The sequence below is a fragment of the Anticarsia gemmatalis genome, chromosome 15 (genome assembly GCF_050436995.1).
Source record: "Anticarsia gemmatalis isolate Benzon Research Colony breed Stoneville strain chromosome 15, ilAntGemm2 primary, whole genome shotgun sequence".
NCBI classification, from domain to species: domain Eukaryota; kingdom Metazoa; phylum Arthropoda; class Insecta; order Lepidoptera; family Erebidae; genus Anticarsia; species Anticarsia gemmatalis.
In genome coordinates, this window is record NC_134759.1 from 12,785,551 (window position 1) to 12,806,730 (window position 21,180).

A 21,180-nucleotide genomic window follows, 5' to 3' on the forward strand; every position below is an offset into this window, starting at 1 on the left:
TACTGAACTTTTCTATCACATTTGTTTTCTTTCAGCAACCACATCACCGCCATGTTTATTATCAATACCTACACTTATTTCTGAACAGTCTGTGAGACTTAAGAAACGGCCAGACAACGCCCCATTAATTTTATGGTGAGATACATAATTATATTAATTGTTTGCCACAACCGTACTCACACAAACCTTTTGCTCGTGATCAGACTATTATAGACATTGAGACACCTTCATTATTATCGCTCATTATACCTCTGGTACTTGTTCTTGTGGTGACTAGCTACGTTTCTTACGTGTGCATCATGAATAATTATCAATCAATCAATCCAATACTTTGAACCTTATGTACCTACGTAACGACACCCATAATAGATGATAATAACTGATAATATCAATTGAACATTTTTCATTTATTCGTCTTTACCTTAAAACATTGGTTATCCTCTTGTCAATTCAAACGTTAAGTTTATAACACGTAAAGACGTGCTATGTCTGTTTGTAATTACTGAGTGTTTATTTACCGTGTACTCGTTCGTTATCACTGGCTCCGCCACCGAGTGTCCCGAGATAACACGCACACACGCACGCGCGCACAGTCAGACACGCAAATGTACATTATAATATATCTGCATACAATGACGACTCAGAGTTGGCTACTTTTTGTCATTCCTCGTTCTTGTTGGTAAAAACGACCTTACAAGATCAGTCTTGTAAGGTCAGTATTTAAAAACTGTTTGATATTTGTCCGCATTATGTATAGAGGTATAAGTAAACAAAAACCTGTTCGTTCCAATTATTGTAATCGTCATGTGAGCGTCAAATAACTATGACCCTAAAAATAGAATCGAAAAAAATCTAATACGTAATACTCTCAAGGCAGTTTACCCAAATGTGGATCCACGCCGGGAGCCAAGAACGAGCGGAGCTCATGCCGACCACAATTTCTTGTAGGGTGGACTGACTGTGGAGGCTTACACGTCGTGTTCGTGTTCGGCTTCTCTAGCATGGACCCACCATAAGACATTATAAACCGTCCTATGTTTTGGTAGGACGATTTTTACCCGCAGATTACAGTTTAATCCTTAATATCCCACAACTCACGATCCACTTCCAGAACAATAATAATTAACCTCTATTAAGGAACATAAGCGGCAAGCCTCCTTTTATGCTCTGCACTATATCGGACTTCGGCTCGACGACGGGGTGGCGCACCGTGGTGTCGGCTGGCGCCACGGAGAAGCGCGCTAGCACCGCTGCCAGCCCCGCCAGCGACTGCATCAGCCCGAGCCGCTCACCTGCAACACCAAATATACACTATTACGACACACGACATCGTTAACGCGAATGCATCCGTAGCCGCTAAAAAATATCAAAGCTTACCTATACAAGCGCGTGGACCGTCACCGAACGGTAGGTACGCATACTTATTTTTGGCACTCGGAGAATCAACCTGAAACCGTTCTGGTCTAAAGGCGTGCGGCTCGTCGAAGTATTGCGGGTCGTTGTGCAACGCCTGCAGCGGGATCACGATGCCGACGCCCTCGTCGATGGACACGTCCAGCTCCGGGATCGTGTAGGTGCGCGCGCACTCTCTAATTAGGAAACCCAGCGACGGGAACATTCGCATGCCTTCCTTGAACGTACACTCTAAGTACGTCATCTCCTTGATAGCATTGTAGCTGAGCTTGTTGTTGTGCTTGGCGAGCACCTGGTCGATCTCGGCCTGCACCTTCTGCTGCACCTCCGGGTGAAAGGCGAGCTGGTGCAAGGTGAAGCTCGTCGCGGAGGAAGACGTCTCGAAGCCCGCTGCGAAGAACACGAACACCTGCGCGGCCAGCAGCTCGTCGGACAGTTCCATGGTCACTAACTCCGGGCTGCCGTCGGCGTTTATCTTTTCCAACGACTCCGTCACCATATTTCCCTTCTTTTGACATTCTAGCATTAAGTCGATAAAATCGTTCCTACCCGAGGGTTCGTGATTCCTTTGTTTTAATATCGCCGACACCAAGTCGAACATGGGTTTTTCAGCTCTAGTTAAATATTTTAAATGTTTGAGCGCGTTCGGGAAAATTTCCTTAAATACTGCAATTATAGCATCTTTTACTCCAATTTTGAAAATAGTCACACCGAGTTTTCTGAACGCTGACTCTTCATCGTTGAGCGAGTCGGCGTCCAAGCCGAACCCGCAGGCGCCGATGAAGTCGGTGGTGTAGCGCGCCATGAGGTCGCGCGCGTCGAGCGGGCGGCCGGCGGCGGCGGCGGCGAGCGCCCGCGCCTGCAGCCGCTCGGCGCGCTCCACGATCAGCGGGAACATCGCCTTCAGCTTGCCGCTCGTGAACGCCGGCGTCATGCGCTGCCGCAGCAGCCGCCACAGGTCGCCGTCCGCGAAGAACAGGTTGCGCAGCAGCGGCTCGATCACCGTCTTGTGCGGGTTCAGTCCGCGCGGGTAGAAATACGCGAAGTCCGTCACGAGGATACGCTTCGCGATGGCGGGGTCTCTGATCACTAGCTCGGGCCGCGTCGACCGGAAGAATCCCACTACCTGCTCTTTAGGATACCTCCAGTAAATGTCCTCGGCGACTTGCGTAATACTTTTCCGTAAGAGATAACAATCAGTATTTGTGCCGAAGAACAGCACCGGCTTATCATGTTTGATGCCTCTCTTTTTCCAGTAGCTGAAGGTTCTGGTGCCGTACAAGTAGAGCGCGAGCGCCGCCACGAACACTATTATCACAGTTATCATCGCGCGGAATGTATCTCAGTATCGGTGCCTCTTTATTATTGTAGTCAACAGTCAGAAAAACGAGTTAACCCGTGCTCAGTGTGTTTATGACTGCGCAGACGCCGGTCGTTTGAGGTCGCGATAACGCGAGTAGGTACATACAATAAACAATAACTTTGTTATAAAATAGATTTTTAATGTCTTTACAGGGTCAGGTATAAGTTTTTAAACCAAAAATCACACATCGTATCTGCTTTAGACTTGCAAAGTTAGGTAGGTACTTCACTTTGAACATTCGCCTACATAAGTACTTACTTATGTATAGGTAATATTATAATTTAAATAGCTCTACATCTATTATAAACCAACAAGTTTTGATCGTTATTTTTTGTAATCGGGTCATAATTATTTTATAGTATTCGTATCACGACCTCGCCTCGGCTTGCTCGCGTGGTGCGCTATAATATACATTATATTATCGTAGACTTAGGATTTCAACAAATATCATGTAATTTGGGATTAAAAACTATTTTTATTTTACTGCCTCCGTGGCGTACTTAGTGGTTTAGGTCGCCAAGCCGCTACCATTGCGTCGGGAGGTCGTGGGTTCGAATCCCACACGGAGCAATAAGTTATTATTAGTGCGATCCACAAATAATTGTTTCGGGTCTAGTTTGACTTTGTGTCCTTCATTTGTATGTTTGTTAAAGTCCCCGCGACACAAGAACAATTCTTAGAGCGGGAGCTTTCTCTTAAATTAAAAAAAAATTAACCGACTTAGACAAAGGGAAGTCGTCGGTTTTATACGTAGTAGTTTGAAAGTTCTAATGTCACCATGACACGCGTACTTATAAATACACCTTTAATTATTATATACATATATTATCATCATGTATATCGCGATTGTAGAGTAATTATACCCCGTACAAACTCCGTCAATCTTACGAAGAAAATAATAATATGATGATACACGCGCTCCTCGAGTTTGTTAGTGACCTTTCTTTATCTACTTAGTACTTAGCTAATTATAACGACATAGTTCACTAAGTTATTGTGATTGTTTTATTGACATCTCTTAAATTTCAAGTAGATTCAAAATTCAAAATTGTCTTAGTTGGTACATAATATCTCAATGACTAGAGTGTACACAAAATACTTACGCTTTTGTATGCAAGCATAAATAATTTGTTAATTTGATTTTTTGTATGCATGTTAAGTAAATAAAATAAAAATCATTTAACTAAATTATTAAAGAATAGAAAGAAATAGAAATAAATAATAGTACTAGACAAACAATGGTGTTGCCAGCCTCTGCTAACGACTACACAAAAGTCGGTGACACCTTTCAATATTCCATCCATGGAAGTAATAATTACTTCCATGATTCCATCGTAATCCTTCAGGTCACCAGCAGAGGGCGCCAATAAATCTCAGACATATTGATGAAGAGCCTCTAATTTACATACTTACATTATACCTACGTAGATATTTTGAGAACTTCAAATACTCAAGCAAGGCGTTCCTAGTACTCGAATGAATATATATTTTTGTTTTTTTTTATAATATTAAGTAGGCACAGACTGCCATCTGAATATAAACGAATGTTATAGTTTCCCTGGATTTTAGTTTCTTGGAATGTAATGCGGAGATCCACAGGTTCCTAACCAAGTTCACAATGGCAACATTATTTTCTACTTTATGCGGCTGTTAATGACAGTGACACTGACATAACTATGACAGTGACGTGACCTTATGATATCATAATGTCACTGCTCACTGCACACGACCGTGATACTGATGTCAGGTTATACTTTGTTTACTAAACTTTCTTAACTTACTACTACTATCTGCACATATGTACATATTTAAGTAGAAATAGTAAAAACCAGATGTGAGGAAGTATTATTCTGAAGTCTTCAATGTGTAAGAAACTACAACTTCAAATTCCACTTTTGTAACTTACAAAACTAAACACTGTCGGTGGAAGTGAGCTACGATATTAAGTACTAGTTTAACTTAATGAATGCTACCTAAATATATCGAGATATAGGTAATGGTTAAAATTAAAAGTACAGTAGATTAATGTCCGCTACATTGACAACAGCTAGACATAAATAACAATGTTATATAGTGTGGTTTGAAAGCCCGAGGTGTTATAAATACATTACGTAGTTATTGTGTACATAGCAGGTGCACCGATAGGCGCGGGCGGCGGCGGCGACGACCCCGCACTTCCGCAGCACGACGCCGCTGAAGATGACGCGCGGCCGCTCGACGCAAACGAACTGTCACAGCTCGCATTACACATCAATATGCTAACAGGTACATCACTCTGACTGATGTTAATATTATGTTCTATGCTTAATGATTGTCCAGCTCATGTGTAAGCTTTGATGCTGACCTGCGAGTTTATGAAAAGTAGCCATGACTCATTTCTAAAGAAAATCATTCAGAGTTTTGGCTGTGATACACTGTCAGGCATGCACAGATAAACTTTTGCATTTTTTATTATGAATTATGGAAGTATGTATTAATCAAAACTTTTTCTATCATATTAGAAACCTTATTTCATTATCAAATTCTAAAACAGAAGTGTGATTTTTATAATAGATCTTTACAGTATGTATGTTTTGTGTTTACTAGTTGTTTGATTTTTGTGAACAGGTCCACAACTCAGTCGAGTTATACACATCATACAAAGCAGACAACCATCCTTAACAACTGGTGATCTTAATGAATTTGAAGTTGATTTTTATAAATTGACAAAGTCTACACTGAGAGCACTTCAATCATTTGTGAGGTCAGTGCTAGGACCCCCGGCACCAGGCATGTTGTAGCTCTATACCAGTTCTATTGGTTCTTGGGTTCTTGTAATAAAATTTAAAACTTGTTTTTGTTTTACTTTTGTTTCAATTTGTTAATATTGACCTCAATTGCACTGCATTAATTAACAATAATATATTTGCTTATGCTACAAAAAATTATAGAATTTTTTTATGAAAGATGCTCCCATCATGCTTCTGATACACTTGTTATCTTACCTATTAGCACCTTTATATTGATTTAATTTATTTATATTATGACCTATGTGTGTTCGGTAGTGTTGGTAGCAGCCTTACATCATCAAAAATTTTATACCTAATAGAAAAATTGTTAAAACTAATTGGCCATTAAAAAGACTGGCCTGGAGTTTCTTGCCAGCTCTTCTCATTGGCCCTACCTTCCGAACTGGCGGTAAATTCACTCTCTGTATCATTGACTATCATTAGTGTCAGCATTTGACCTATATGAATAAATGATTTGATTTAGATTTTTTGATTATTATGAGTTCAACAAGAATTTTATATAAATCTTCATTACAATAGTTAAATAGATTACTTTAGACTGCCTCTGTGGTGTTGTCGGTAGGGTATGCGTCTATCGCGTACGAGGTCTCGGGTTGGAATCCCAGGTTGGGTTATGGACCATACCAATACTCTAGTAGAACTTTAGCCATTGTCACCTACAAGTGCTCAATAACAAAAACTAGGCTCACTCACAATATGACTACTTCCAAATTAATTCCTAACATCTTTCCCTATACAATATGAGTCCTTATAATCTGACAACCTAGTAGAGAGCCTTGTATTCAAGGTTCGCTTCTGGCAGAGGTGTACAAAATGTAGATTCCGTTAACCGTGATCAGTGATCAGTAGGCTTATTTAACGGTAGTGATAGTGAGGTATGAAAACACCGCATACAGAACTGTCGAGATATTTACTCTATTTTATGTTCTCCCGCGGGAACACGTTACGTATGTACAGTATTTACAATGTCAAAATATACAGAAGTTGCACGTGTCGTTCGTGCTTGGCCGTCACCGGCGGTCGCGGCGCGCCAGCAGCGCGGCCAGCGCCGCCGCCACCGCCGCCGACAGCCGCGCCGCCCCGCGCTCGGCGCCGCTCGCCGCGCCCTCGTCCCGCTGCATCGCCTCCGCACTCAACTCTGCACACAGTAAAATCGCCAGTCAGCCACAGTTACGGTAATCGTAACGACGAAAAGACGCCAGTCAGCGTGCTAGCTACCGAGGCGCGGCAACACCCGCAGCGTGAGGGCGGCGACGCGACCCGCAGCGGCGCACACGTAGTCGCCCGCGTCATCGCGCGTCAGCTCCGCCAGCGTCAGGCGCGACAGTGCGCGCGCCGCCCAGCGCTCCGTGTCCAGCGACACGCCGCCGCGGGAACTCTGCACCGGAATATGCGTTATTGACACACGACGATTATTGTGAATCGCACTACCAACTCTAGGAACGAGCGGCACCTGCAGGTTGATAGGCGCGTCGCGTCGAAGCCAGCGCACGTCGAGCGGCGGCAGCGGCAGGTCCCTCGGCGGCGGCTCGTAGCGCGCCTCGCACGCCAGCGTCGCCGCGCCGCCCTCCGCGCCGAACACCTCGCTGTCGTCCACCGCCCTCACCACCACCGCCGGAACCGGCTCGTCTGAAACGCGACAGAGATCGGTCAGCCGCGTACTCGACAAGGGAGTGACGGATGAGACGCGCGCCGCACACTCACCTACGACGGTGAGGTTGAAGAAGAGGCTCATCTTGGGCTCCGTGTTGACCTGGCACTCGTAGCGGCCCGCGTCGCTGGCGCGCAGGCGCTCGATGTGCAGCGAGTGGCGCGTGTCGGCGCCGGCGGCGGCCGAGCGGGCCGCCACGCGCGCGTCCGCCGTGAACACCACGCCCGCGTGCGACAGGATCTGCAGGTCCCGCGACCGCACCCACGACACCTGCGACACCACGCGCTCACTGTACTCACACCGCTCTCTCTCGCTCTCTGCGCCGGGTGACCTGACGAGTCGGACGATTCGAGCTCGCCTACAACTGTTACGATGAGTAAATACAAAAATGCGATTACGGTGCGATGCGAACGTAGAGATAGTTTTGGCACGGGGCGCTTCCGGGAAGTTGATAGTGTGCGGGGGCGGCGGCGCGTGCCGCTCGATGTGGCGCTGGCCCAGGGGGGTGCGCGGAGAGTCGTTGACCGGCATTTTTCAAATCGCTCACGATCAGTGTCAGGTGGACGGTTATAGCCGCGCGGTGACGTCGCTCAAGGATACGCGTGCCGCCTCCGCCCGCCGCCCGCGCCCGCGCTCTCCGCATCGCTCGCGTGCCATCGGCCGCGCCACATGGCATCTCTTAAAACGTTTCACATTTCATACTGGTCGATTCATCTGTGCGATATTTCTGGCACACCGGTTGAATTGTTTACGAGATTCGTTTCTGGGTTTGGCTTTATTTCGATTTAGAACCGCGTGAGTAATCCGTCATTTCACATTATTGTAACGCACTTACGCCTCGAGGCGCGTGTCGTGAGTGACGCGCCACAAGAGCGCCGTACTGCGCGCCGGTGCTCCTAACTTCTAATGAATCCACTTCCGCGGCGAAGTACCAGCTCACTGATGTTCTTTCAACAGTGTTTTTTTTTTTTAATAATAGAGTGGATCCTTCGCCACCAGCACTTACAACATATAAGTATATATATGTATATATATATTATATATATTATACTCAAATATTATAATAACAGTTAGTAGCGGTTTAAATATCGTGCTAGAACTAGAGGCGAGCATCACGCACCGACTTGTCTCGTAGCCGGCGCACGGTGCAGTCGAGCGTGGCGTCGTGTCCGAGCGGCGCCACCACCGTGGTGGGCTGCTGCGCCGCGAACGCCGGGCCCGCGCCCGCCGCCTCGCCCGCGCTCACCACCACCTCGCCTCTCGCCACTCCTGGAACATTACACACACCTTCCATGGTCACTGCCGTCACGACCAAACACCCTTCTATCGAACTGGATGACGGCCTGGTTCTGTGGGGCAAGTAAATTGTAATACCTAGTAGCTTTCTTTGCTAGAACTCGTTTGCTCGTTGATAGTACCGACTGTAGCAGACCGAGCTACTGGACGAAAGAAATATATAGGTAGGTACATCTCAATTTATAAACTTAATTTATACTGCCTGCAAATAACTACCTGTTTAAAATTTTCTATCCAGGCTATACAGAACGATGTTTGCCTCGCTATCTATATTCGGTAGGGAACTCTGGGCAGTTCAGTATTGAAGTGTATTGATCTCTCCATGCTTAGTTCCGCACAGCGCTTGGCTCTCGGCCCGACATGCACGCGTTGTATTGTGGGAACAGAGAATCAAGTGAGGACTATTACGCGAATGTTATTATATTGTACGTGAGATTGTACATTATACAAGTGGAGCGACGTCGTAGTGCGCTTGTGAATGAATAGCGCTGACGTCACACGAGCGAGCCGCGCCGCTCCCGACCCGCTCCCGGCGCACTTCAGCGCACTCGAGCGCTGATGTGCTCATGTGCCACCGACAATGTAAACATTGCAATCTGTGTAATTATACGTAAACACACGCGCCCGCGCCGGACGCGATATCTCGCGGCCCGCTTCCAATCATTATTATATTACGTACCTTTTTTTTTTTTTTTTTTGCGTCAGGAAAATGCATTACTGCATGTCCCGCCCCAGGGAGGAAAGCGGGGGTCTGTCGGGCTCTCCCGCCGGCAAGGCGTTCCGGCTAACATGGGCATACCGACTAAAAACCTGACGGTGTTCCTTCAACGGTCACCACAAAGTGGCCAGGACGCGGTACCTCCAATCGGATACTCCGCGTCCCAGCCGGTGACGGCCCGCTTTGGATGCGGGCCCTACTTCGAGTGGGGGTGGGCATGATGGTTGCCCCCCCCTAACTCTCCACTTCACGGGGGTGCGCCAGGAACACACAGCGCACTCCCCACCTCTCGGACCTGTTCCCTGTCCAGGCGACGGAGCGTTCCGCCTCCGCCGCCCACAGGTCCGCGTCACGGGGGCCGGAGATCGTCCCGGCGCCTACGACGCCCAGTGCGTCTTGCGCGGGAAGGGAGGGGAGCGTTGATTTCTCGCTCCCGTTCCGCCGCCTCTTTGAGGGAAATGACCTCTTCACAGAATGAGGCGACGGCCGACCACGCTGCCTCGCTCCCGACCATGGACAGAACCACAGCCGAGAGCGAGAGGTCGCTCCCGACCACCCCGGTCAATTGACGGCGCTGCGACGACCACGCCTGGCAGTGTGCCAGCGTATGCAGCGCCGTATCGGGGCAGTCACCACAATGATGGCACCTGGGCGTCTGCTCGCGGCCTATGCGACACAGGTACTTGCCGAAACAACCATGTCCGGTCAAGATATTATATTACGTACCTAGCCTAGCCGGATGCAACTTTGATTACAAAGAACACTGACGTTTTTGGAAAATGGATATGCCAATCTTACTTAAACATGATTAACAAAGCTATAGAATTCGGAATGAAAGATTCAGTAGGTACCTACCTATCAACGAAATACCATCGACAAACGTGCATTGTGTTAGTGAAAAAATAAGACAAAGCTGTAGCTAGTGGGATGAGTGTGTTGTGCTGGTTTAAAAATAATACCTACATTGCAGGTACAATATTCGCATATAACATGACATATGTATGTATAATGTGGTGGATGAGATGCGACTTCCGTCGCGTCGCATGGGGGGGGGGGCGCTCGCTGCGTGCACAATACATGAATCAGGCGGATGCAGCGGCGCTTGCATGCGGGCGCCTCCGCCGCGCAACCCGCCCAGCGCCGCGCCGCGCCGCACGTGTGCGCACCTGCACGCTCGCACGTGTACACACCTACATGTAAGTATATTGTGTATACTCGGCTGCTCTCTCATCCGATGGTACCACTTGCACTTGCTCAGCATCACAGCTGCTTGCACTTATATCGATGGCTCTTTGTTATTGCAAAACACGTAGTCCACGCGGAGTTTAGCTTTCCCGTTTTCACAACATTTTTTATTGCTGATATTTCATGTTAATTCCCCCCCTTTTTACCACATTCGGGAGGGGGAAGGCGGCCAAAAATCCTCTCTTATGCTCCTCTACACTTCGTAAGGTTTCTTAAAACCAAATTTCAACTTCAATACGACGGGAACAGCATACTGAGCATACACCATTATTCTGTAGTGTTACCGTGTTACATGCTGTCAGTTTAGTTCGTAACATTAGGTACCTACTTCTCAATAGGTTCGGTATTTACAAAATAATCTTAAAATAGCGGGCAATTAACCACATTGTGACATTGCCGGGGTTCGGTTTCTAGAGCAAACTTCCCAAAATAACGGTCGCCGTCACATCGCTGCCGCTCCGCTTCACCTCGAGCACACTCCTAGTTAACCATGTTAAAAGTGTTAACACTATCAAATAGACACAATACGCAAGTGGGGAACCTTGAAAGTTTCGCACAAGGTTTAGTGTTAAGACAAAGCTCTATTCAATTAAACGATGCTATGAAAATATTATGTGCTCGTCTATGGGTTTGTTGGCATTGCATTATAGGGACTGATGAGTATCAATACCTAATGAATTTTTTCATCAATAGCTTACTTGATTATAGTCCTCGAACAATTAATATTTCTTGACTTTTACAGATCTCTACTGCTGGGTCTTCCGGCTCCAAAAAGCGGTCTACAAGTTTAGTAAAAGCAATAGGTAGTTTGCATGCACATTTAGACAATGGTTGAAGCTCGACCTACAAACAATGGGCGCACGCGGAGATGATTGTTGCTTCAGGCAACACGACGACGACACAGTTAACATGAAAGGGCCACTGGTTAAAATGTTTACATCGAGCGACGCCCGCCGCCGCCGCCCGCCGCCCGCCACCGGCCAGCGCGCGAGCGGACTTGACCGGAGCGACGACAGCGCCGCCACATAGGCCTCAGCCAACAAACTCACCAATACTCACAATGCAAGTTGACATAACGCATACCAACATGATCATAAAATGTACCTATGCTACAACTTCACTCTAACGTTAAAGAAAGAGAAAGAGATTTCACTATACAATCGTCTCGACTCTAAAAGATATACTTAAATGAAAACGACGCTCAATTGCGAATTACTTGTCCATTGTATCGTTGATGTGTAACAAACAGTCCATCAATAGTAGCAATCTAATGATTCGCTCTATAACTTTTTTATTTACTAATACTCTACTTACTACTCTATAATTTGTAAATACTTCTTTCAATCATTAAAAGCACTTTACTTTTCCGATGATCTCTTTCGCTATTCTGTCTCCGTATTGTGTATGTATCAGTTCGACGAATAGCGAGTGCTAAATGAGCTAGGACTGCGAGAAAACACTGAATAAATGTCAAGGCTTTTCTTTTGGCTCTAAAAGTTCAGGCTTACATGCTTATTTGAGGGTACACGCTTCTAATAATAACTGTCTCTAATTATTACATAACGTAAGGTAATGTAACTTTTTGTTAGTTGATAAAGTGGTCGCTAGGATTTATTGAGTTGTGGTGTGATTCAGTGGCGGTGGGAGTGCTGGGAGTAGCGGACATGGCGTCACCGCGGGGACCGTGAGCCACATGTGCGCGTGAGTCAGTCTCGCGCCCGCGCCTCCTCCACACTCCACATATGTCGCTGTTACCATCACATACCATCACCGCTCACCAATCCCACGAAACAATAACACATCCCTATATTACCTATATAAAAGGTGCGGGTATGTTAGAATATTTGTATATCCTGCAGAGAAATACCATTATCATTGATATCCTCTGCCGCGGAAAATTCATCAGTATCGCATATTGATTAAGTAGGGTATCTACATTCATGGGTCTAATAAAGATTGGAAGATGTCTAATCTTACATAAGTACTTATGTATTTTACTGAGGTGCTCGCGGGCAGCTGTCATCTACCTGCCACGGCGATGTTTTGTGGTTGAGCAACATAAATAAGTACTTATACTTATTACATATTATAAACAATAAACATTTATATATTATGATGGTTGAATAATACATATAATTGAGTGACGAGATCTATCTGTTCGCAGTGTAATAGATTGAGTGCGGAAATGATTTAAGTGTAAATATTTCAGCGCATGTTTACATGTTTGAAATCTGTTGATGTGCGTAGCGCCGAGCTCGCGCAGTAACACGTAACGTGTAACATCTCGCCGCTCGCGACTGCGCCTCTGTCATAATAACATCTCTCGTCAAGTGCACACCACTCGCACCACTCACACCACTCACACCATTGTTATCATTAGTTGTGATTAGCTTGGAACATCAACATCGAATTCTTCTTAAGCAAGGCCTCTAACGCACGGGCATTATAAGAACACTGCGTTCAGTACAGTCAGTGTCAGAAATAGCTATGTATACATTGTCTCATTAGCAATAATTAAATAGAGATTTTTAAACAAAAAAGTAAGATTTAAAATTAAACACTGTACATAAATACCTCTATATGCTGATGCTGAGTGTACTAAACATAGCGCTCGTGCCTAACAATTCCATCTTTATCTCTCCTTTCTCGTTTTTGAGTGGCCTCGATACGCTATTCATTTTTTACAATGATTTCCTCTGGTTTCGTTGAACACGATTGCAATAGATTAGTGTATACTGGCAAATGCGATGTACACTCGAGTGCGAACTGTGACAACACGGAGAGTTTGGGAATCGATCATGAGAATGAGCAATCCATTAGATACTTGTGTTATGTGTTTCCTAGTGAAGCGTTTATATCGTATCTGTGGATGTTTGCCAATTCCTAGTGTAGTTAAGGTGTTATTTTAGTATCGGGATCATCGGACGGTGCGTGTGTGCGACAATGTGTGTGCGCACCTAAATGTGCGTAAATGGTGCGTGCGTGACCACTTGATCTGCGCTAGTCGTACTGCGGCAATACGTGTAACGATCGATTCAATTCACAAATTGTATTATATTTGGCTATCTTAATTAGTTAAGACTCCGTATAAATCCAGCTTAACGTCAAAATATAAAAGTGAGTGACTGACCTGCGAGCGCGGGCAGCGCCGCTAGGAGAAGCAGCGTCACGTGTGAAAACATGTCGTCCCTCCTCTCGCAGGCTCACCTAGGTCTGTCGTCGAGAGTCAGCGCGCAGGCTGAGTGAGCGGCACGCAGCGACGCTCGGGGCGCCAGGCGCAGCGCGCGCGCTCATGGGCGCGGCACCTGCAACACCACGCGCCACTGCTTCATACTTCATACACCGAGCAAAAACCACAGCGATACATAACATACTATTACCTTCACGATGCCACGTATATGCGACATTTTATATTTCAAGAAAATGTTCTTATACTAATTAGTGTTGTTGTCTACAATTCTTGTATAAAGGCAAATAAATACCCATGACTTTCGATCAACTTAAGTGAAGCTAACGTAAAAATTGAATATCGTATGTCAATGTCATCAAATCACCACGCCGTCAGGTCCGTAAGCCTAATGACCTAAATTGTGAAAGTCGTAGGCTTCCATCAGCCGCGAGATTAATTGCAAGATCATGAGTGGTGTAAGATTATATAATAATAACGTTGACAACACGTATATAACAGTGAGCGATGTGGCGACACAGTCACTGTGAGAGCTAGCGCTGGTAGAGGCGCGGTGAGTCGTTGATGTCTTTTGTATGAGTTTCCTTTGGCGCTCCTAGGTGTAGTAGGTTCACGCTGTATGTACAATATTGCACATACAACCAGGCTTTTGGCAGATAACAAGATTTAGTGTGAGTGCTTGGTCTAAAATTGTGCGGTGCAGTGCTAGTTGGCAGCGGCGTGGCACTCGGTGGCACCCTGCCGCGAGCCAACTCGCTGCGAGCCTCGCCCACTACTGAAACTGCCGCTTGACGACTTTCTGCTAAAACACTTGGTACAGGCTTAATAATAATAGTACCTTGTACCGTCATATTACTTGCTTTAATAGAGAACTTTACATTTATCATTGATGCACATAGCAGGTACGTAGTTATAGGACTGTTCAGTTTACTGTGTGCATAGCTGCATGTAGGTAGTTAACCATTTACATATTTAAATGTTCAACGTACAGATCTCGTTGTAAGTGCGATACGGTGGGAACGCGAGCGGCTCTCTTCACTCAATCTCATTAACTTAATCTATCGTACAGTCGTAACTCTCCATGCGCTCCATGTGTTTGCTATTAGTTGCGCTTTACGACGCGGTGACTCTCTCCACTACGATAGTCGCCCACCCTGTGGCCGTACTCGTCGCAGGAACAGGACACATTGCCACCAGTATCGATTGCATCGAACTACAACATGTCGGTCTTATCGCATTTCATTTTGTACTAGGGTTTAGTGTAGTGTCGTGTAGTGGCGGTAGTCGAGTTCATTGTTCCTGGCCACAGTGCCCTGGTGGTTGCTCAGTTTTCATGTTTAGGGTAAGAGAGCACACACAGGCAACTCGCTGCTCTTGTGTGGGTGAGTGCGCGCGAGTGTGCGTGTGGGTGCGTGCGAGCGCGCGTGATGTGCGCGGAATGTTTGTTTACATGTGCACGTACGCCACGTATGGCACGTACAGTGTACAGTGTACAGTCGTACAGCTGAGGTGTTGCTGCGCGCCGATGCGGGGAACACCGCGCGCACCGGCCGGGGACGCCTAAAACAACACTAACAAACAACACAGCGGGAACAGCCGGTCGGTCGCCGACTCTCTCGTTCTATCTCTACGCGTAGCTTTTTTTATTCCAAATGCCTGAACTAACATCAAGTACCTATGTAAGATATATGTGGCTTGTGGCCTGTAGGTGCTAACTTGTATCGAGCTATAGTTATATTACGACGAAGGAACAATGAAGTATAGAAATGACTCGGCTACATATCAAATAGTTTCTGTTGGGTGATTCCGAGTGACGTAGCCGGGAGTGCCATGTCCGCCAGATAGTGTGAGTGACAGTGTCACATGGCGTGCATGTAAGTGTGCGCGCGCGCGTGCCGTGCGGCTATTTCTGCGGACAGTATCGGAGGGCCCGCAAATAGCGCGCCCAGAATACCGCGCAAAGGTTAGCTAAATATCGGCAGCGGCGTGACACGCACTATAACACACTACACACCACACACATCTGACATATACTCGTATCATCGTATGTACTGTACTCCGGCGACACAGCGACACAGCGACGCCGCAGCGACCCACGGCCCCGACTACACGGCGACCTGCTTCCGCTCACATTCGCTACCGAATAGTATCATGTTTACTATGAGTCCCCAACCATTTCATTTAAATTCTTGCACCACTCTACTCAAAACTCTATCTTACTAAATTTTCTTATGCAGTTGTCGGTGATCTATTTATTACAGCTACTTTATTTTGGATATACTTATTTAGAATAAATTGTTAATTGAGTATAATATAAATTGATCGTGCATGCTAAGGCTCTCTAGTCTCTACTAACTTGTCTAACTATAGGTTATAGGTAGGTGAAGAAAGGTAAGGTAAAGAATCATTTCGGCGTAGGAACGGAGTACGTATCGTATCACGAAGTTCACTCTATCATATACAGTACCTAGGCTGTGTGCCATTAAGTGTTGTCCTTGATCATCAGTTTCTTGTTGTATTACAAATAAATCAATGCGAATATAATATTATTACGATAACACTAACGACTCAATAACAAAAAATAGGAAATATTGTCTGAGTTGAGATCTTCAAGTAATGCAAAGTCTACAGCGGACTATTTCGCATCTTGGGTTCGCTAAGGGGGGATGCGCTGACCTTGCGCTAGTCGCTGGGGGAATCCAACTCGCCGTTGGGTTGTTATATCCGACTCATCGGCATGTGGAACAATCTTTTGTGCTTCGGGCAAGATTTGTGATGAGGGCCCTTGTTATGAGGACACATTTTGCGGTTTAGAGGGTATGCCCGCCCTTCTATCGGAATTTGCACATAGCCCCGCACTTCACCCTGAGTGCTTGTGTATGCATAATGCGCATACGCACCACTCCCATCGTCGTGAGCCGGGGCGATCACATAACGATTCCGATAAGTGTGTTACAGTAGGGAATTACATACAAATAATACTGATGAGCTCGAGTTGATACGGTGACGACCCGTTTCTGAGTTGATACGTGTGCCTACGACCTTAAATCAACTTCAGAGTGGTCGCTTCACAATCAAAATTGCTTTAGATAGTTAATTCTAGCAAAATCAATACTTTCAGAAATGAATAAATGTTTGAATATTATGAATCTTCGAACCTGTACAACTCGGTTCAAAGCGATCCTACCGGTTTCGTGCCATACTAACTATTGCTTCCAATGGCTAGCTCTATCGATACATGCCACTTTCTTTTGTTGGCCGGGACTTTGAAAAAGGCCCAAAAATGTATGGAGCCTGGATGATCTCCTTAGTGTGTTGAAAAGCTATTGAGCTTTTGTGTGAAAATCCAAACATCATCATAAACTGTCACCGGTGTCATAAGTGAGTGCAGCAGAATAAATGAGGATATCGTCTGATTGTTAGTCAACGGGCTCTTACAATGAGAGATGAGTCAACGACAGTGAATGCTAGGTGGGACGCTGGTGGACAGGTGGAGAGCTGGAGTTGGATGATAGTGCGAGTGTCAGTGGCGCGTCGTCAGCCGTCACTGCCGGTGGATGTGGATCATTTGACACTGAGAGCGCTCCCGGCGTCCATCAATCACGCGAGTACGTCGCGCGAGGTACCCACACTGACGGAGAGTGCCGAGAGTGCGGCGCGCGGACGACTCACTGTAGGCGCCAAATAGAGCTATTTGCGTGCCCTAACGATGACGTGACTCTGTTGCTGACTCTTGTTATTTTCCGGTTTCTCGCTCCTTCCGCACAGCTTTTAATAGGAAGTCATAAAACGGTAGCATATAAAACGTTTAAAATCGCAGCCACATTTAAATATGTATGATAATATTTTCCAAAGTTTATTTTTGATTTTAATACAACAATTTCTATGTGTAATCACTGCATGGTCTACATGGTCACTGCTCCTAGGGCCCAACGGTGACTATAAACAAAGACAATCGGCTAATTTCAATAAAACTGGCTGAATAAAGCCTAGTTATGTTACATACTTTTGGATGTAGGTAATGTTTCTATCATATAAATCATCTATTATTATTATCGGTAGTTTCGGCACGAATTATTACGGATCTAGATAGTTTGGAAGCAGAGCTAGACAAAATCAACAGGCATTGTTCAAGGGTCGCTTGTCGCTGGACACAGGGCCACGTAAACTCACGTGTCCACATGTGGTGGAAGCAGGTTTAGCTCTCATAAAGCCCGCGCATGCATTATTTCTATGGCTTAGCTTATGTTAACAATTAGGCGGAAAATCCGAGTATGTATTTTTAGAACAGCTTTACATTATAATATATGTAAGTGTGTTTATTTTATTTTTAGAACAGTTTACTATTTAAACTGTTGTGGAACCTGTCGAGATGTTTGTTTACAACATTAGCTAATGCGTGTAGGACTTTTGGCAATACTTTTAGCCTCGGGACATTCTTGTACCTTGTAAATAGCTAGATTATATTGAGCGTGATTTGTTTTAATATTTAGTTAAGTCAATTGTAAGATATCTGCATGTTCGTCCACGTGCATGTCGCAGCGCGCTACAGAGCCCGTCTCTTACAATACAAAGTGGTCACAACACGTGACCACAACCACTCCTGGTCCTGACCACTCGATCATCGAGCGTGGTCAGTGTCTATAATAGTAAAATAAATATTATATATTTTTTAATTTACACGGCAAAACAACGTTTGCCGGGTCAGCTAGTTTTATATAAATTAGGAAAAGACTAATGGTACTTTGTCCGAAGTGGGAATCAAAGTCTGAAGAAAGTCGGAAGTGGTATACATTGCCGACCGCGCAACAGAGACAGTTGTTCTTAAAACTGACATTGTCCAACACCTCTGTTCTAGTCTACCGCGCACTGAAACACTTAACACGTGACAATCTCTTATAACATCAAGAACACAGCAGCGTTATAATGTTCTCCGCGGACTAGAGTATAGTGACCGGGTGGTGTGTCCGAGTGTAGATGTGTGCTCAACAGTTAAACAATGATCATTACAATTAAAATGAATAGTTAGGTATCTCATTATTATAATATGATTAGTCTTTCCATAATTTCATTGCTAGGGCTCAGCTCTCTCGTGTGCAGGACGTACTACATACGATACATACACTTATAATAATGAGAGTTACAACCACCGATAGAGATGCCATCGAAGCCGATCACACGACTGACTTATGGTATTTGGAGAGACTGGAATTTTAAGTTGAAATCTACAGGAAGGTAGGTACATACATATAAAATTACTTCTCCTGACTGAAGTTAAAAACATGAATTTTGGCCAAGGGCCCTATGAAACGGTATTTTAGTAATTCACCCCAAAGGGGGTAAAATAAGGGATAAAAGTTTTAAGGAAAGTTCGCAATTTTCGAAGCTAGAGCATGAACCTTCAATTTTGGAATTCTCGTTTGAAATTAATTAATATGTGTTTCCGGGTTTTTAGAAAACCATCCCACAGCGAACTAAAATAGGGTATGAAAGTCAACTTTACTTCTCCTAATTAAAGGAGGTAATTAGGATATAAAAATATTCCATTGTTAACAAATGACGTTAAGGTTTAACAAAAATGCAGCTACCTGGATGATTTCTGATGCTTTGATGTTTCGATAAACACCTTCATCATCATCATTGTACCTTACACTTACACTAACTATTGCACAGTCTGCGTAGATGTAGCCTTTAGGTTTTATATGTAGGTACCTACTTACTTATAATCTAGGCTAGAAGTTATAAAAACTGTTTAAATTCTTATGATCTAATGCTTTCACAATTTATCATTGGCCCGGTTTCACCATTTCTGGACGTCTTAGTTAGTTTAGCAGACGGTATTTTGACAGTTGTGTTCATACATTTGCTGTCACTTTATTTAGCTGACACTGACTGGCCCTAAGACTTTCAGATTGGAAATAAAAAGGTCGTATAAACATGTAACCATACCTTCTAGTTTATTATTAGTTTTGTTACGTTGTTTAGACGTTACGCAGTATGTTGCCAGCAGGTTCATATATTATCAAAACACTAAAATATTGTTACACAGAGTAATCCTTCAATGAGGGAGAGGATGAGGTCCGCATGACCGCTCAACAAACACATCACTCGCACGATCCAGCGCGCAGTGCACGCGCACGCTCAGACTCCGCGACCGGCGCTACACCAGCGCTCGCCACTACTGACTAGCACTCACGACTGAACGCAGTACGCGGCGAGCGCTCCCGACTCCCGACCCACTCCGGGTGCGTGCGCGACCATGCTCGCGGCGCGCCCCTGCCCATATCCACTATTATCGACCACCCTGCGCCCGCGTCCACTCACTACTTAGTGTAGAGACGCTCCTCTGACCACTCACAAACCAGCAGGATAGTATCTTCTCACGCAACCTTAAATTTATAGCGCTCAAGCAAAATGGTAAAGTCTGGTAACTACAATCATAGCGCTACCACTTGAAGGAATAAACCGTTGTTAACCACAGATCTGGTTTCGATTCCATCTCATTAGGAAATCATTCATGTATCATAACTTTTAAATTCTCGCGTTGCATGTTTAATATATAATAGGATACGGGAATTAACGCGAACAAGCATTTTACCTTAAAATGCCTCGGCGCAGGTTGCACTCGCCGTGGTCGCAGGCTGACTGCGACCATGCATTTTAAGGTAAAATGCGTGTTCACGTTAATTCCTGTATCCTATTATATATTAATCATTCATGAATATCAATTGAACAAAAAAATACTCAATTCATTAAAATCGCTATATTAATATAGGTAGCTAGATAACGAACAATGGTACCTAAACCCGACCCCAAACTAATAAAAGCACCACGTTATGCCTGGGAAATCAAAGGGCGCGCACGCGCAGCCGTCACGATATAATAGCGTTAAGCAAACCATCTAATTCATTATTATTCTGAGACCCGCCTATTACCATATTTTCGTTTAGTAAGTAAGTATGTAAATAAATGGGTCGCCTCCTGAGTCCTGACTCCCGCTGTTCAACGAATGTGATTTATTTATTTGTTTAAAGCGTGCGTGACGAAACAATGTAACCCCCAGGGCATTGTGCGGGCCGCTGCCGATTAGCGCCCCCGCTACTCGCACCCCGCGCATCTGCAATCTAGAGCTACTAAAAATACTCACGTAAGTACTCGTTACAACTGAAAACTTTACTTTATTAGAATACCTACCGAAGGGGCCTGGAACCTCAACTTTCGTGTCGCAGTGATGAGTTTCAATTGTAACGTAAAAAAAGATATTTGAGTAGGTACCTTGTCCATTGTTTCGATAGAACACTTGGACTCCGATAGGTTGGCTTAAGATTATATTATTATAAGGCGGGGGCGCAATAAGATACTCTTTTTGACCACCCTGAAGGAAGCGTTGACATGTTGTCTTTTTTTGTGTTAGTTTAAATCAAACATGTTAAAGTATTCGAATTCTTCGCAGGAATCAAGAAAGCTTAAAGTTTGATTATATTTTTAGATGTATGTATTTTGGTAAGAGTTTGAAAT

The 21,180-nt window shown here is 44.9% G+C and overlaps 4 protein-coding genes across 11 annotated transcripts; 2 read left to right on the forward strand and 2 right to left on the reverse strand.

The window, feature by feature from the left end:
• Nucleotides 1–780: 780 nt before the first annotated feature.
• On the reverse strand, nt 781–2,834 carry LOC142978676 (cytochrome P450 6B6-like). Its single transcript, XM_076123181.1, has 2 exons — nt 1,378–2,834; nt 781–1,292 (listed from the first exon to the last, which is right to left on the reverse strand). The coding sequence occupies exons 1-2, from the start codon at nt 2,738–2,740 to the stop codon at nt 1,123–1,125; spliced, it is 1,533 nt and encodes a 510-aa protein (XP_075979296.1). The 5' UTR covers nt 2,741–2,834; the 3' UTR covers nt 781–1,122.
• Nucleotides 2,835–4,458: 1,624 nt separating this feature from the next.
• On the forward strand, nt 4,459–5,620 carry LOC142978810 (bromodomain-containing protein 2-like). 7 transcript variants are annotated; one of them, XM_076123388.1, is made up of 3 exons: nt 4,459–4,523; nt 4,907–5,041; nt 5,384–5,620. In XM_076123388.1, the coding sequence occupies exons 1-3, from the start codon at nt 4,517–4,519 to the stop codon at nt 5,554–5,556; spliced, it is 315 nt and encodes a 104-aa protein (XP_075979503.1). In that variant the 5' UTR covers nt 4,459–4,516; the 3' UTR covers nt 5,557–5,620. The 7 variants fall into 7 exon arrangements, 4 of the variants coding, with proteins under 4 accessions (XP_075979503.1, XP_075979505.1, XP_075979504.1 ...); XM_076123390.1 differs by having other exon boundaries at nt 4,463–4,523; nt 4,910–5,041; XR_012959783.1 differs by having other exon boundaries at nt 4,488–4,518; nt 4,910–5,041.
• Nucleotides 5,621–6,456: 836 nt separating this feature from the next.
• On the reverse strand, nt 6,457–19,925 carry LOC142978808 (opioid-binding protein/cell adhesion molecule-like). 2 transcript variants are annotated; one of them, XM_076123386.1, is made up of 7 exons: nt 19,612–19,925; nt 13,606–13,780; nt 8,337–8,485; nt 7,270–7,486; nt 7,019–7,194; nt 6,784–6,943; nt 6,457–6,703 (listed from the first exon to the last, which is right to left on the reverse strand). In XM_076123386.1, exons 2-7 carry the CDS (start codon nt 13,655–13,657, stop codon nt 6,576–6,578), a joined length of 882 nt encoding a protein of 293 aa, XP_075979501.1. In that variant the 5' UTR covers nt 13,658–13,780; nt 19,612–19,925; the 3' UTR covers nt 6,457–6,575. The 2 variants fall into 2 exon arrangements, with proteins under 2 accessions (XP_075979501.1, XP_075979499.1); XM_076123384.1 differs by lacking the exons at nt 8,337–8,485; nt 13,606–13,780; nt 19,612–19,925 and having other exon boundaries at nt 7,270–8,273.
• Nucleotides 7,904–11,393, forward strand: LOC142978809 (uncharacterized). Its single transcript, XM_076123387.1, has 4 exons — nt 7,904–8,011; nt 9,704–9,909; nt 10,201–10,426; nt 11,218–11,393. Exons 2-4 carry the CDS (start codon nt 9,705–9,707, stop codon nt 11,264–11,266), a joined length of 480 nt encoding a protein of 159 aa, XP_075979502.1. The 5' UTR covers nt 7,904–8,011; nt 9,704; the 3' UTR covers nt 11,267–11,393.
• Nucleotides 19,926–21,180: the final 1,255 nt, after the last annotated feature.